The sequence below is a fragment of the Monodon monoceros genome, unplaced genomic scaffold, assembly GCF_005190385.1.
Source record: "Monodon monoceros isolate NGI ecotype Baffin Bay Population unplaced genomic scaffold, NGI_Narwhal_1 Super_Scaffold_1, whole genome shotgun sequence".
NCBI classification, from domain to species: domain Eukaryota; kingdom Metazoa; phylum Chordata; class Mammalia; order Artiodactyla; family Monodontidae; genus Monodon; species Monodon monoceros.
In genome coordinates this window covers 72,760,455-72,776,715 of record NW_021703765.1, presented here as the reverse complement: position 1 = coordinate 72,776,715, position 16,261 = coordinate 72,760,455, and the positions used below count along the sequence as shown (strand labels likewise).

General features: G+C 57.3%; 1 protein-coding gene across 2 annotated transcripts in view; it reads left to right on the top strand.

Annotated features, from left to right (window-relative positions):
• The window catches only part of RBM19 (RNA binding motif protein 19), a 123,663-nt gene that overhangs the window by 84,652 nt on the left and 22,750 nt on the right, over positions 1 to 16,261 (top strand). For both annotated transcript variants that reach the window (XR_003793353.1, XM_029222045.1), the window contains one exon: positions 3,141 to 3,246. Coding sequence is in view for 1 of the 2 variants with exons in the window: in XM_029222045.1 (XP_029077878.1) it covers positions 3,141 to 3,246 (106 nt within the window). In the remaining variant the exon portion in view is untranslated. The remainder of the gene's footprint in view (positions 1 to 3,140; positions 3,247 to 16,261) is intronic.

The window sequence follows — 16,261 nt, the reverse complement described above, 5'->3', positions numbered from 1 at the left end:
GCACACCACAGGCACTCTGTCATTGGCCACTGGGGTGACAGCCGCAGTGACGGTCTTGAAGCTCCAGCCATTCATTCCGGGGCTTCACGGGAATCGGGAAGTTCGTTCTAAGATCTAACCCTAATCTTCCAGCTGCTCTGGAAGCCCTCACTCTCCCGTGTCGTGAGGAATGGTGGGATTTTTTAAGCTCCTAGGGTCTTGGGACACAGCATTTCCTTGGCCATGCAGATGTCTGTCTGGACACCCCAGACGGGCAGTGACCTCCCGCACGGCCCCCCAGCTCCCTGGTCCCCACCCTCACTCCCTCGTGGATCGAGGATGCCCCTCTGTCCTGGCTTTTCCCTGCCAAGCTCCCAAATGCCACTTCTCCAGGCCACGTAAGCATGGCTCCTTTAGCTTCTCTCATCAGCTTTTTTTCTCCACCTTTTAATTATTTTCCTCGCCTTTCTCCGGACCCTCAGCTGCTTACCATGCATAGAGCATCCACAGCTTGCAGTGTGCTGCAGAGAGGGAGGAATTAACCTCACCAGTCTCTCCCTCTCTCGGTCTCTCTTGCCTACACATATGGGTGAGGTCCCCAGAAATGAGCCACGGCTAAGAAGAACTGGGCAGCATCAGGGGACGGGAAGTTAGAGCCCCTGTGGGCAGAGGCAGGGGGTTTGCACCCAGTGCAGGCAGGAGGGACTGGGTCTGAGTCGGCCTCCCTTGCCCTGGGATCTCGGGCAAGTCACTGGACCCCTCGGAGCCTGCACAGCGCAATCCTAGCCATCCCCGTACACGGCCTTCCTTCTTCATTGCCAGACAGGGCCAAGCCTCAGAATGAAAGCCCCGCTCCGGAAAGTGGCTGGTCCCCTCCAGATAACTGAAGCGGGTGAAACATCGTGTAGCACAGAGAGCTCCTCCGGCTTCACATCAGACACTCCCAGGTTCACACTCTGGCCCTGCCACCTACTCGCAAGAACCGCTACCTCCCTGAGCCTCAGTTTCCTCATCTGAAAATGGGGTCGGTGAGACCAATAGTAATTAACATTTGTGCTCTTCATATGTACCCCGTGGCCTGGTTCGTGGAATCCTCATCACCACCCTCGGAGCGTAGGTGCGACATCCCAATGGTCGTGTCCGCCTTCCAGGGCTGCTGTTTCTTCAGTCCAAAACTACCTCCAGGCGTCCACTCTGAGCCAGGCCTGGGGCACCTTGCTGCGTATCGCGTGATAGGCAAGATAGATGTGGTTTCCACTCTCAACAGAGCTGAATTCCAGCCCCAGGGGAAGGCAGAGCGTTACCCAGGCATCCACACCGCAGCGCCCTGAAGCACAGTGGGCCCTGACCGCTGGGGGCACATCCACCCCCACCCAGAGCGGGTCAGCCAAGGCTGCTCACGGAAGCCGAGGCCTGAGAGCCTGGAGGCTGGGCCAGGGGTGGAGAGTCAGGCAGAGAGACCGGCCCACCCCATAGGTTGTCTGTGGCCGTGTCTGTCCAGCGCCCAGCATGACCCAGACACACAGCGGGTGCTCAGCAAGGCCTCCCTGTGCCCTTCAGCCTCCTGAGACCAGGTCTGAATCCGTCAGATACACTGTCCCCGCAGTCCCCGTGACTCTCTGAAGAACTTGGTGCCAAAGCGCCATTTATGTTTACCCAAAGGAGCCTGCCAGAAAATATGTGCGTCCCCTGCCCTCCGTGTCCAAGGCCAGCCTTGACAGAGGCTGCGGGGCTTCGCTGGAAAAAGAGGCAGCGTGTCTGTCGTGGGGCGTGTCGGCCTTTAGGTGGCAGAATAAAGCAGGGTTTGTGGGCAGGACTCTGCTGGCTTCTCCCACCTCACCTTCGTGTTGGTCCCCACCTGCCCAGCCTCTGGGCCGCTCCAGGTGGGCCACGAGCCTCAGCCGGGGGCTGGGATGACTGACAGGCCTCCACTGCCCATCCTCTGCAGCCCCTCCCCTCCCGGGAGGCTGGCCGTGGAGCCGGCAGCCCAGTTTCCGTGGCCTGCTCGGAGAGGTGCCAGGAGAGGGAGCGGAGCTGCCGGGGAGAGTGCCGAGGAGACGTGCAGATTCATTTTGAGGCTTCATAATGCCGCATTTACACACCGTCCTGCCTCCAGAAATTGGGCTGGCAGATGCCTGGTCATGCCGGCAGGGCTGCGGGTTAACTCCGCAGATTTAGCTTAGATCATTTCACGAGAGCTTACGGCCTTTACTGTGCCTTTTGCCCAGTCGATCTCTGGCCCCGAGGCACCCTGCACCATCGTGTGTAGGTGCGTGTGCCCGGGTGCCCACAAGTGTGTGTAGATTTTCAGATAAAATAATACCTCTTTGCAGATGCCGCGCACATTAAATATTTATCAGCAGCAATTTGTGCGTGTATGTTTGAGAGATGGACCTGAGGAAGGGCTGGGGGCGGGGGAGTGAGAGAGGAAAGCAAGGGAGGCCCGATCCTTTTGTCCGGGAATTTCTGAAAGGTTTATCCAGGGGGAGAGGGGGCATTGGGGAGATGGTTGGAGGCCGTGTTTACCTGTTTGATCCCTGTTGGATGGGGGGGGGGGGGAACACCTGACTTTTCTCCTCCAGAGTCAGCTTTGCCTGACTTTGGCTTCGCAGATATCAAAACCCTGAGGCAGGAGTGGGGTTTAGAGGGCGTGGCTGTGTGGCATTCAAGTGCCAAGCGTTGAAGAACCATCCCAGGTCCCAGATCTGGGAGAAGGGACTCACCCCGTTTACTCAGTCAGATTCGTGGGGGTCCGTGGGGAGTCCGTGCTAACCCCGAGTCCGGGGCCCTGGCCTGGCCAGTGCCTCCCCAGCCCAGCCATGCGTGCACGGGGCTGCATCCCCCTTGCCGAATATTCATTCACCCCAGCCCCTCACCCCTGGGAGGAACGGCATCCCCAGTCTGATGGTTCCCTCCCTGCTGGCGTGATGGCCAGGCCGGAGGGAGAAGGCCACCCAGGCCCCCAGGACACGTGCTGGCCAGTGGGGAGCTGACACTGACACGAGTGTTCGTGCACGTGGCTGTGCACACGTACCCCCCTCGTGCATCTGCGGGCACTCCTCTCTTCTAACTGGAAAGGGTTAGCGGGTGAGAATTGGTCCTGCCTCCCCCCGCCCCCTTTGCAGGCCTCGATTCTGAAACTCCCGCGTTTTTATTCCCAGCACCTTCGGGGAGCTGAAGACAGTCCGCTTGCCAAAGAAGATGACGGGGATGGGCTCGCACAGAGGGTTCGGCTTCGTCGACTTCCTCACCAAGCAGGACGCGAAGGTGAGACCAGGGCCCCTCCCTCCCGGCCTCTCCTTTCTGGGTCCTTTGTGGGAGAAGCAGCAAGGCCTCTTCACAGACGTGGGCGCGGCCCCCACTCCCCATTCGGATTTTCTCTCCCCTCCTCTCCCCAGCCCTGCTAATTTGCACAATGTCCTTGGAAGAAAAGACCATGGGCCTTGTGTTTGGAGGAAGGGGCAGTTCTGTGTCCCGGGCCGCTCCAAGTCAGACAGAAAGCGTGGGAGATGCCGTGCAGAGTGTGGAGAGGAACCAGGGGACAGCGCTCAGAGAAGAGGCCGCCAGGCACCCCAGTGGGAACCTGCGGGGACAGCTCTTTCCCCTCTTCTTCTGCTGGTGCCTGGGGCTTCTGTTTTGTGCTGATTTCAGGTGCACTCAGGCCAGGCAAGTGCTGCTGTGTGTAAGCACGTGTACGGAATTCCTTGGAGACAGAACCACCTTTTATTTTTGAAGCAAGGCAGCCTCTCTGGGTGTGGGCTTGGTGCAGTAGGTCCTGGGTCCTCGTCCTCCGCGGCAGCAGAGCAGGGGCAGAGGCCGTGTGACCAGGGTTCTGGCTGCGACCATGGTTGCTGCTCTCACAGTCCCAGGTCAGGATCCTGGGGGGAGGGGGCCATGGCGCTGTCTTCGTGGGCTCCCTCCGAGAGCCTGTGCCACAGGCAGCCTTCCCCCGCCCTGGCCTGTCTTCCCTTGAGGGTGCAGTAAAGCAAGGGGCACGTGTCACTAATGGCTGGGATCCCCTCCGCCTCTGAGGAGGCATCTTCAGAAAAGCAGAGTATTTGTTGGACTCACACTCTTGGCCAGCAGCAAATTGGCGCTGCCAGAGGCCCTGTGGGTGGAGCTGAAGGTGTCATCTCAGGGACACAGCTGCGGCCTTTGTGGGCCCTGGGAACACGCACAGGCAGAGAGGGTGCCCCAGGACTTCAGCAGGCCTGCCAGCCACCTTTGTCTCAGCGTCTTGAACTCAAGTGCACGCTTTGTTGACACGTGGCCATGTTTGTCCAGACATCTGCGCCTCTTTCTTCTCGGCTGGCAGTCTTCCTCTCGCCTCCTGTCGTGACAGGAGGGACCGCAACCCCTGCGTGCAGCCGGTCCATGGCCTTGACGCTCACCAGCAAGGCAGGCACCTGCGGGGTCCCCCCGCCACTGGCTCAGAGAGAAGCCAGGGAACAGCCGTCCAGAGCACTGCACTTACTGCTGGCTGCTTGGCTTCCCCAGCCCTGCCCTGTGCCTCAGTCTCCTCATCTGTAAAATGGGAATGATGACAGGTCCCACGCCCACAGGGTGAAGGCAGATGGTGACACGGGTCCTGGCACACGGTGCTCGAGATGAGTGAGCTGTTTCCTCCTCGTTCCCACCAGCCCAGGTCCCTTCAGAGCCACCAGCCCTCCATCTGTGGACAGGGAAGAGAGGGGTGCAGGCAGTGCTTTCTCCACTGCGTCCGTCTAGCCCTGAGCTTCTGTGAGTGTGTAGGACCATTGTCATCTGTTTTATGTCAGGGTTCCTGTGTGAGACTGCGATTACGGGAGAGATGAAGGGGGATTCACTCCCTGCCCCAAGAAAAATCTCTTATTAAGGGCCAGTGCGAGGGCTAGCTGTTAGAGCACAGACCCTGCTGCCAGAATCCTAGCACTCACCTGCTGTGTGACCTTGGGCAGGTGACTTACTTTCTACGTGCCTCAGTTTCCCCCCTTATAAAACGGTAATAGAATTTCCCTCACCGAGTCGTTGCGAGGCTGGGATGAGGCGGATGGTGATGGTGGTGATCTAAGAAGAAGGGAAGGAGCAGAGAGAAAAGTTGTCCACGCCCTCCAACTAGAAGCTTCTTCCACGCGGCGGCCTCCCTCCAGAGCTTGAAGTCAGAATTAACGTGGCTCTCGGCACCCAGAGGGCTAGACCAGGCATGGACTGCCAGCCTTGAATTTCCACGCTCCCATCGCCAGGATGCAGTCGATATAGCTTTGTTCCCTGGGGTCATGGGGACGGGGGGTGGGGGGGAGATGCTCAGGTAGCCGGGCAGTGCCAGTGCCCGCTTGGCTAGCGCCTGGCGCCGGAGGCCAGGCTGCAAATGTTCTTTGCAGAGCCTAGCACAGCCTTCTGCTGACTTATGGAGGTGGCTCCTCCCCCTCTGTCCCTTCCATCCTGGGCTCCAGGAAGAGAAAGGGCAGCCGAGAACGGTAAGGGCTCAACCCACACTCCCTCCAGGACTGGCTCTTGCGGCCCCTTACCTCCGACAGGCGGCAGCCTGGCTCCGGAGCTGTCCCGGCCCCGCCATTCCCACCTCTCACCGCACCAGGACGGGCCCGGGCCCTCTGTGCCGCCGCTGAGCGAGCTGGTCTCCCATGAAGTCTGAGCCCACCAGGAGCGCACCTCTCCCGCAAAGATCCCTTTGCTCTTTTTGCTTCCCGGAGAAGCTGCTGTGACTTTTCCTTCTCCTTCTCCCTGACTGTCTGAAGAACTTTATTGTCCCCCGAGTGGAACATTTAGCGCTCTCCACTGAGCCATAGAGCCATGCGCGCTGCATGTTGGTGAATAGAATTCTGAATATTGTAAATATCTGGCTAGCTCGAGGGCAGGCGTGAGTTTGAAGAGGGAAAGCAATGCTGGAAGGAGACACTGAGTTAGAAACCCCCAGAGACCCTTTTTTCATTTCGAAAGAAGGAACTCGTGGGAATCCCAGGGCTGGTAGGGGAACTTCCAGGACCCCCAGTTTCTCAGGACAAGCGCCGCCCACCACCCCACCACCACCCCTAGTGGTTCTCCCTTTGAAGCGCTTCAGGGAAGGAGACCTGCTTTAGAAATCCTTCCCGGGGCTTGACTGAACCCTGACCACTCGGCTCCCTCACCGAGGGCTTCACCCTCGTTTCCTGCTGTGGGGCGTCCCCCAGGAAGATAGTGGTCAGTAACTCTTGTGACGTCAGCAGCACTGGAACCTGGAGGTGTAAGCCTCCTGTGTCCCGGGGCGCCAGGCGGGGAAAAGAGGAGACAGGGAGGAAAAGATGAGGGGAGCGGACACGTTAGGGGGAGGAGGCAGGGAGGGAGTAGAGGCCGATTGTAGAACCTTGGGTCTGGAAAGCAGTGGAGAAACTAGCAGTTTCCAGGCTGGGCTGTGAACCCGGGGATGTGACTCACAGCACAGTACTCTTTTCCTGGGCACCAACCAGTCCACTTTGCCAGCTGGCTGAGGAGAGAATTAGGCACCCTGGTTGGTCCCTGGAGGCATCCACTCAGCACCCCCATCTCTTTTGGGGCCCCAAGCACGGGTCATCTGAGTCCTCCCCGCCCCCAGGGACCCTGAGTCTTCCAACCTTGCTCCATGACCCCGAGTTCCACCCCGCACATCCTCGGGAACTCCGTCATCCGTCAGGCCCCTCTGGGTCAAGCACACGCCCCAAACAGGAAAGAGAATCCTAGCGCAAGGCTCCATGAAGAGCTCAGGGTAACCAGGCAACTGATGACGATAGCCAGAGGCGCCCGCGACCGGCCGAGCTGGCTTTGTGTGTGACATGTACACCGTACACGCATTGTCTCGTCCCAACCTGCAGCAGCCCCGGACTCAGCTGGAGATTTGCATAACTCCCTCCCCGGTTTCTCCAGGCGCTTGTTAAGCTCCGTGTGTGCAGGGTCCTGGGAACCAATGGGAAGCCAGGACCTGACTCTGTTGCTGAGATGCTAAACCAGGGGTGGGACCTGGCCGTCAGCCCCTGTCACAGGCTCCGTGAGCTGGCATGTTCGCCCAACCTAGGGCATTTCATCAGCCCCCGATGTCCCAGGCATGAATGTCAGTCCCTCTGAAAGCGCTGCTGTTATTATTATCTAAACTTCCAAGTGTGATGAGCCCACATTTCTCAAAGAACCTTCTCCCACGTGCTGGAGGGAAGCAGGGACAAAGGTCGATGAGAGCAGACAGGAAGTCCCAAATAAGGTGGTCTTCCCCGATGGCCTGGGTCTGCGCTTGTGTGTAGGGATGTTTGTAGTGTCTCAGGTGCCACGTGTTTCTCTGGGTCCTGATGATGTTTCTGGAAGGGCAGCCTCTTGGCATCAGTAAAAAACCATCAACTTCTAAAAGCCCGTCTTTGGCAGGGACGGCAGTGGGCATTTTACGCATCAGTGGTAGGAAGCCATTTGACAGATGGGTAAACTGAGGTTCGAAGGGATGGCGCCACTTGCCAGAGCTGGGAAACCCCGCGTGTCGATCTGATTCCAAAGTCCACGGATTAGCACTTCCGCCCTTCATTCACGTATTCACTTAAATTGAGTGCCAGCTGCGGGCAAACCGTGCGCCAGCCCCCTCCTCTCTACACCACACCCCTCACCTCTCACCCATCCCCAGCAACTCACCAATTAGACATTTGGAGGAAGGCCAAGAGGTTGGCCCTTAAAACATCTCTTGGGAACAAGCCCAGGATGAAATCAGCTCCTCCGGGGCCCCCAGAGGAGGAGTGGGCATTCCTTTAGGGGCCTCCAGAGCCACACACTGTCTCCTGCCAACCCTCCCAAGCCTTGGAGGCAGCAGCTTTCTACCTGGACAGGTGACCTGGGATTCCCAACCAGCTGTGCCCGTGCCCATTGGCCAAGAGGCCACCAATAGTCATTGGGATTCCGTTTAGAAGCCACCACCTCCTCTGCCTTTACTTGGACTGGCTGGTCACGGAGGAAGAAGGGAAAGAAAGCAAAGAGCAGACTTGCAGGCCGGAAACCAGAACATTCTTTTTTTTCCCCCATGCATGCGCCTTTAATTTCTCCCTTCCCGGAGCCCACCGAGCCTTTGTACTTTTGCAGTTGCAGCTGTTTTTATTTGCCGCCGCTGCTGTTGTTTTAAAAGGTCTGTTTTCACATGGAATGTTATCCAATTAGCAGAGCAATGTGTTGGCTTAAATAAACACTTGGGGGGAGCCGGCAGTAGGGAGATGGGATGGCGGTTGGCGTTGGCAGGCAGCGCTCTTCTCTTCTCACTGGTAAACAACCGCAGCTTTAATTGGGGAATCGTGCCAGTTAACGTCTCTGTTCTCACTTCTCACTTTTGTATGGTGCCGGGGGAGAGGGGGGCGTGGACACAGCCCCAGGCCCACCCCAGTTGGGGTAATGCTGATTGAGTTTCGTAGGGGGGTCCCATCAGGCCTCTCCGCACCCATGGCCTTCGCCTTGCAGATTCCGCTGAAACAAGACCAGTGGTGGGAAGAGGTGACGGTGAGCAAGACAGAGCTTCTTAAGGCAGGGACAGCCACCTCCTCGCTGGGTGCCCAGCCGCGGTGCAGGTGCCATAAACGGCGATCGCCGTCAGACTAGCGGTGGATGGTGTGCACTCCACACACAGACACACACACACCTTTGCTTATCTGAGTGCAAGGAGCGCATAGAGTACAGCCTCCCCGAGGGCCCCGAGGGTGTGCAGCCAGGGTCTGAAGGGGACATGGCCCCATGGAAATGAAGACTCCGTGGGCTGTGTCCTCCCTAGACAGCCCATGTTCTAGAAAGGCAGGGTGGCACAGTGGTTAGCAGCGTGGCCCGTGGAGTCAGAGCTGCCTCCTTCCATCTCCGTGAACGTGGGCAAGGGGCTTCATGTCCCCACACCCCAGGCTGTTCATGTCCACAACCGGAAATGATCTGCGCCTTGAGGCAGCCATGAAGATTAAGTGGAAAGCTGCATGCCAAGCACGCACCACGGGCCACGGCGCAGGGCACCAAAGGAGCAGAGGCAGCGGGGTGTCCCGGGCCCCGTGGGGCAGAGGCGCTGTGCTTTGAAGCCGAGGTATCAGTTGCTTTTTGTCTCCTGAAATGTTAACTGGCCACAAATCCAGGAATTGGGGTGCTATCCCCACTTGTCTGTGTTAGGTGTGTGCACTCGTGCTTGTGTTTTTTTGTGGGTTTTTTTTGGTTTTTTCTTTGAGGTACGCGGGCCTCTCACTGCTGTGGCCTCTCCCGTTGCGGAGCACAGGCTCCGGACGCGCAGGCTCAGCGGCCATGGCTCACGGGCCCAGCCGCTCCGCGGCACGTGGGATCTTCCCGGACCGGGGCACGAACCCACGTCCCCTGCATCGGCAGGCGGACTCTCAACCACTGCGCCACCAGGGAAGCCCAGGCTTGTGTTTTAAGTGCAGGTTTTCCCTAGTTCCTATCATCAGGGCCCAGGGGTAAAGGAAAACGTGTTTGAATCCTGAGCCTTGCATTTCAAGGCATGGATTTGGACTCAGCCAACACATTTGTGGGCTGAGAACCCGGGATCAGGACAAGCCGCCCTCCTCCGGCTAGCAGATGTGCCTCCCTCATCTCTGGGGTACGAGCAGCCCCGCCATGTGCCCATCTGCTGGCCGCATCCCTCTGTCCCTCCGTGTGCCCTGAGGCCTGCCAGCCCCTGTGGGGTCAGAGTGGGAGGCCACGGAGCTCCACTGCTCTGAGAAGGCCTCAGGTTCAGATGTCCTCATTTCAGATTTATTCAGCGGTCAGGACCAGTTCCCCAGGAAAGGTAACCAGCCCAGCTGAGCTGGACAGACTTCCTCCCTCCCAGCAGCACTAAGTAATCATCATTTTAAAACTTAACTACTGGGAATTCCCTGGCGGTCCAGTGGTTAGATCTCCACGCTTTCACTGCCAAGGGCCCGGGTTCAATCCCTGGTCAGGGAACGAAGATCCCACAAGACGTGCAGTGCGGCCAAAAAAATAAATACATAAACTAAACTACCAGGGGCAACATCACAGGTCCCGGGAATCAGGCCCTGCCTGCGTGCCGGGCACTGGGTTAAATGAATAGTCATTATCTGATGTATTCTCAGCACCAAGAAGGTTGAAGCACCTCCACTTTGTAGTTGAGAAAGTGAATACTCAAAAGTTTCTCGCCAGATCAAAGCCAGAAAGCACAAGACCATGCTTTGCGACCCCCTGTGGAGCCCAAGGCCATTACCGGGCCCCACGGCCTCATTGCCTTGTCACTTCTGGCCCTTGGCTTCCTGGGTTGGCCCTCTTTTCCTAGTAGCTCTTTTCTCTCTCCCCGAGGTCAGAGGTGGTATGTCACCTTCCTGTCCCCTAGTTTAGTTCCCTCATTTTGGCCCATAGTAGGTCCTCCAGGGATGTTGAGTTGAATTGAACTGAGCTGAGTGGATGGATGGGTGCAAGGAAGAGACATCTATTCATCTGAAAGATTTTAGACACCACAGCCCGGAAAACGAGTCCCTGGGTGTTTCTCTTAGAAACTTGCCCTCAGCTCCACGGCATCGTAAGTCGGAGGGGCCCAGGGTGCTGAGTGGAGGCCCACAGTTGAAGTTACCAGTATTGTGCAAAGAGCCCCACTTTTTCTGGGGGCCAGCTCTTCCCCAGTGGAGGCCAGAGGTAGCTGGAAGATTTGCTGGGAGCTCACTTACAGGAGTCCGGGAGCATTGGTACAGGGACAAAAGTGATCTCCCCTTTAGAGCACAGCATGCTGTCCACAAGGAGACGATACAGAGCGTCCCAGGACAGCAGACTGTCCTCCCAGAAATCATAGGCCCTTGTTTTTCAACCCCCTCGGCAGAGAAGGAGCTGAGCCCCCAGCAGGCCCAGCTGGGCCGCTGCTCCCTTTCCCTGGGCTTGGCTGCTGTGCTCTGAGCCACGTGGTCGTTCTTGGCCACGCTTCCTCCAGGATTCAGGGGCACAGATGGTTTAGGGCAGGTTGGCGTCGTCCATGTTCAGGTGGATTTGGCATCTGCCGAGAGATGCAGCCCTCCCGCTCGGCGAGAGACAGCAGAGGGGCTGAGAGATGACCTGGACGTCTCAGGACAGGAGGCCTGGCCTCAGCCCGGCCCGGGAGCCATGGCCCTTGGGACGGGAGTCCTGCCAAGGGCATCAAATGGGCTTTTGTTGTCAGGAGGCAGAAGCCCGTCTTCCAGGGAGAGCCGCAGAAAGGTCAGGCCCGGCACTGAGCTGGCAGCCTTCCGGTGCCTTCCCTGTTCTGGAAAGGTGGCTGCCAGGCCTGGTCACAGTCTAGCCGGCACTGGAGGCCAGGGCTCTTGGTGCCCACAGTTGGTGGCTTAGGTCAGAGGAGATGAAAGAGGTGTGTTTCCAAGACAGCTGAGGCAGAGAACCGGGTGATGGGGCAGCTCCAAACTCCGGCTAGACCTGCTCAGAGCAGCCCTTGTCGGGCCTCACGTTGTCTAAGACCTGCTCTCTGAAGGAGGCAGTCCATCTGCCCCGGGTCAAGGCAGAGGGACTCCAGGCGACCATCTGTGTCAGCAAACAGAACCTAACCCCAGATGGTTCAAGTGAAGAGAGATTCATGGAGGGGTAAGAAGGGCTCGGTGGGGCTCGCCAGGGATGTGACCCACCCCTACCAGGGCCAGTGGCAGTGGGAGCTGTCGCCACCTTAGGCTAAGGGACCTTGAAGGGACAGGTGAGAGCCTGAGCTGTCAAGGAGGGGCCACCGGCAGGAGCTGTGGTCCTGGAGGGAGGGGTCCAGGGAGAAAGTCCCCCGGCCTCTCTGCCCCTCCCTCCAGCCTCTCACCGGCGCCTTCCATTTGCTCATCCTAAATGGTACCCAAGGCCAGCGAGCCCTGGTTATGCCCTCCAGGGGAGTCAGCTCTGAAAGCCCGGAGAGGGGGTGCAGGGGAAGATCAGGAATAACCAGCACGGGCCCATCGGGTGATGAAGGAAGTGGCCCCGAAGTGGCCGGGGGGCGGGGGGGACCTCATCTTCTACAGCATCCTCCTCTTTGCCAAACCAGTGCACCCTTAGAGTTCCGTTCTAGACCTTCAGGCTTCGGCAGTGACCCAGCTGGGCGATCGGGTGTTAGTGGCACAGGTGACTCTTCCCATCCCAAGGTCCCAAAGTCACGCATGTTGGGAGCGGGGCCTCCTGTCCGTCTCTGTGCCTCACCCAGGACTGTGTATGTGTCAGCTCTTGTCCTAACCAAAGGCAGAGCCTCCCACTTGTACAGGACAGGACAGTCGTGGGCGAGACGTGCTCCTTTCCCTGCTGCCCTCGTGGGCTGAATCTCGGGGGTTGGAGGAGCCAGGGCAGTACATCTAAACCAGCCGTCCATCTCCAGCCGGGACCAACCTCAGCGTCCCTCCCAGTCTGGAGACGTGCTTTCACGACCCTCGGTGAAGGTCTCGCTCCATGGTTCGCCCTGCAGAAATTTACCGGGCACGCTGTGTCCTGAGCTCTGTGCCAAGGGTAGCCAGGATAGAGGCCTCCCTCCGAGGTTCAAGGTCGAGCCAGGGAGCCCGGCACACAAGCAGGCATTAACGGGGCAGGTGTTCTTAAGGAGGCTGGGGGCACAGGGCACACAGAGGGCACCTGGCTGCAGTCTGTACGAAGGGAACCTTTCCGAGGCTGAGAGGGATGTTACGAAGGCCCAGGGATGGAACACATAGAGGCTGAAAGGAAAAGTAAGGAGGAACTTGACCTGCGTACCAACCTTGGCCTCAGTTTTCCTATCCTTGAAATGGGAGAATGATGTCTGTTCTCATGAGTAGGTTGAGGTCAAGTGCTTAGAGTTCTCTGGAACCCAGGACATCTCTAATCCGTGGTATGAAGGCCCTTGGATGGCAAGGGAGGAACACAGGCAACAGAAGCAGGATTCGGAGAGAAGCAAAGGGCTGGGAACAGCTAAATTTCCACTTCCTCCATTGCAGCGCCTGGCACTCCGCGGAACCCCGGGCACCCCGAGACGACCGCAGCCCTAGAGCTGAGGTTCGGGAAGTCTCTGTCTGGGGAGAAGGTGGTGTGGGTTTCGGTGGAGTCTAGTGTAGACACAGAGACCTGGGAGGAAGCTGCTAGAGGAGGGCAGGCCAGAGAGGCCGGGGCTGTGCCTGGAACCTTCCCCTGCACTGGCCCAAAAGCCCCAAATCCCTGGGGCTGTGTCTCCCCGTCACCCTCCCCGGGTCTCACATATAACAGGCGCTTTGCATGAAGCACCACTACTCGGAATTATCCAAGGCCAATTTTAGCCAGGAATCACTGGCTTCCTGCCTGCGATAGTTTGGGGCCACCACATTCCAACCACTAGGGCTGGAAACACAACCTGATTTCCTATTAACCTGAGGGGACTAGAACCGGGAAGGGTAATTCTGCTATTTTGTGCTCTAACCTCAAATACAAAAGAGCTTTTGTACCCTACTTACCATTCTCCCTGCCCTTTAGCGTGATAATGGGAAGTGGAGGGCATACATCATAATAATAACAGCCAACATTTAGGTGAGAATTACCACGTGCCAGGCAGTGTGGCGTCAGACTTAATAGTTCATTGAATCTGCGCATCCATTCTTTGCTGCTGCCTCTCATTTTACACGTGGGGAATCTCAAGCTCAGAGAGGTTAAGCAGCTTGCCCGAGATCACACAGCTTGTAAGGGATGAAGCAGGGATTTGAACCATAGTAGCCCAGGTCCAGAGCCCCCAGTCTTAGTTGCCGTGCCCCCTCACCTCTTAGAGTGAAAAGCCCTTCCAAAGAGGAGATGAGAATTTGCAAGGGGTGATGTCAGAGAGAGGCTGGGAGAGGGAATTTTTAGCAACTCCTATAATGAACAGAGACCGCTCCAGGCTTTGTGTGCCACAGGAACGGAGAGAGGGTTTCCAAGGGTAAGAAAGAAACACAGATATGACGGCTGGAGTTGGGGCATCTCGCCTGGACTCACCTGCCAGGCTCCAGTACCCCCTTGTTCTGACTCTGACTTAGTTCCTACCAGATGCCACCTCTTGGCCGCCCCCATCGGACCGTGTCCCCGGAACCGCAGCTCCTCAGGGACCCTGGCACCAGGATGGAGTACCCGCCATGCCAGACTCCCGACCAGTTTCACTCCCCGCTCTTAAAACCCCAGCTCCCCCAGTCAGGCTGTTTCTCTGCCTCACCAGCTGAGAATGCGTGCGTTTTAAAGCTCTGAATGGGCCATTCTGGCTTGGAGTCCAGATGCATTTTTATATCGCATGGAAAAAAAAAATGCAGAGGCTCTGCTGGCAGTCAGAAAGAGTTTTTTAAATTAACGTTTAAAAAAAAAAGAAAAGAAAAAGTTTCCTGCACCTGGCCCTTCTCAGAAAAGCACGAAGGAGAACAAAAGCATTTCTTTAATTTGGGCCCATGTCTAATTTTTAAAAGACGCATGTCCCACCCACCTCGCACCGGTGCTTTTCAGATGCAGCCGTCTATCAGATACCTACTCTCTGCCACGCTCGGGGCTGATGGTCTCACAGTTAGCCCCATTTTACAGGTGAGGAAACTGAAGCTCATCTGGGGGCAGTTGGCTTACCCAAGGCCACTGTTGCCTTCCTAGGCTGCTGTAAGAGACTGGGTGGCTTAAAACAACAGAAATGTCTTCTCTCACAGTTCTAGAGGCCGAAAGTCCAAGATCAGCTTGTCAGCAGTATTGGTTCTTCTCAGGGAAAATCTATTCCATGCCTCTCCCCTAGCTTCCGGTGACAGCCTGCATTCCCTGCTGTGGATATCACCCCAGCCTCCTTTGTCACGTGCATTCACCCTGTGTCTTCACATGGCCATCTCTTGTAAGGACACCAGTCACACTAGATCAGGGGCCCATCGTACTCCAGGATGTCCTCGTCTTAATTTAACTGCATCTGCGAAGACCCTGTTTGCAGATAAGGTCGCAACCTGGGGTGCCAGGTTAGGATTTCCACATCTCTTCTTTTGGGGGACCCAGTCCAACCTCTAAGAGTCACAGTGCAGATGAGGCCAGAGAGGGACTGGTTCCAATCCAGACCCCTGGTTATGCACTGCCTCTTCACAGCATCAAAGAAGCAAGAGGGACAAACCCCATTGCGCCTCTTTTCATAGCAGGTGGCGCTGCCTGCAACCCAGAAGCAGAGACCAAGACGCCACCACTGGCCACTGCTGCTCCCTGGTGCTGACAGCGCCTGGGAGCCCGCGCCTTCAACCTAGCACTAACCCAAGGCCTCTGTGCCGAGAGAAATTGCAAATGTCTGTGGTGGCAACACCATCTTCACGAGAAGTAGCATCTATTGAGCACTTACTGTGCGCCCCCAGAGTGTTCTGGGCACTTTGCATGTTAACTCTTTGCCTTCTTCTGTAGAACCCTAGAGGATAGTGCCGTTAATATTCCCATTTTACAGATGAGGAAACTGAGGCCAGGGAGATTCATTTAACTTGCCCAAAGCCTTGAAGCTAGGAAGTGCAGGACCTGCCCTGCCCAGGCAGGGTGGCCTCAGAGCCCAAGCTCCTGGCTACCAAGTGCAGTGGCCTCTGTGTACCTCAGGGGTGTTTTGGGAAGAGCCCCAGCACAGAGCCAATTTAGCTCTAGACCTGGTGATGTTTAAGAGGGAACTCACTGGTGCCATATGAATCCATTTGTAGGAAGTGTCCAGAATAGGCAAATCCACAGAGACAGTAGACTAGCGCCTGCGGGGGGGGCAGGGGGAATAGGGAGTGGCTGCAAATGGGTAGAGGGTTTCTTTTGCAGTGATGACGATGAAAATGTTCTAAAATAGGTATGGTGGTGGTCACACCACTCTATGAATAGACTAAAAGCCATTGAATTGTAGACGGGTGACTTCTATGATAGTGACTTGTATGTATGGTGAGTTATATCCCAATAAAGCTGTTAGAAAACAAAAGTCAAAAAGAGGGAAGTAGGCAGAGTGCGGGGAGAGGTCAGGCAGAGCGAAGAGCGGGAGGCAAGAGCATGCGCAGGTCCCAGGCCGCTGAGCCCGGGGCGGAAGCCAGTGGCTGGGGGACCACGGCAGTGCGGTGGCCAAGGGAGCCTCAGCGGAGGCCAGCAGAGAGAGATGGGGGCCAGAATCCCCAGGACCCGTGGAGGACGGTGCCGCCCAGTGACAGTGAAGGGCCCCTGTGGTTGTCATCGAGGGGCTGGATGGGCTCGGCTTCCTCAGAGGCACTGCCTCTGGCAGCCAGGTGGGAGGCCAGCCGCCTAACGGGGTCGCCGTCCCCAGATGGGATGGAACATGGGAGGGAAGCCGGCTGCCTGGCCCAGGCACCAGTCACAGCCCAGAGAGTGGATGTATTGAGCGCACGGCCACTTGCAGCACTGTCCCTGGGCACGTAAC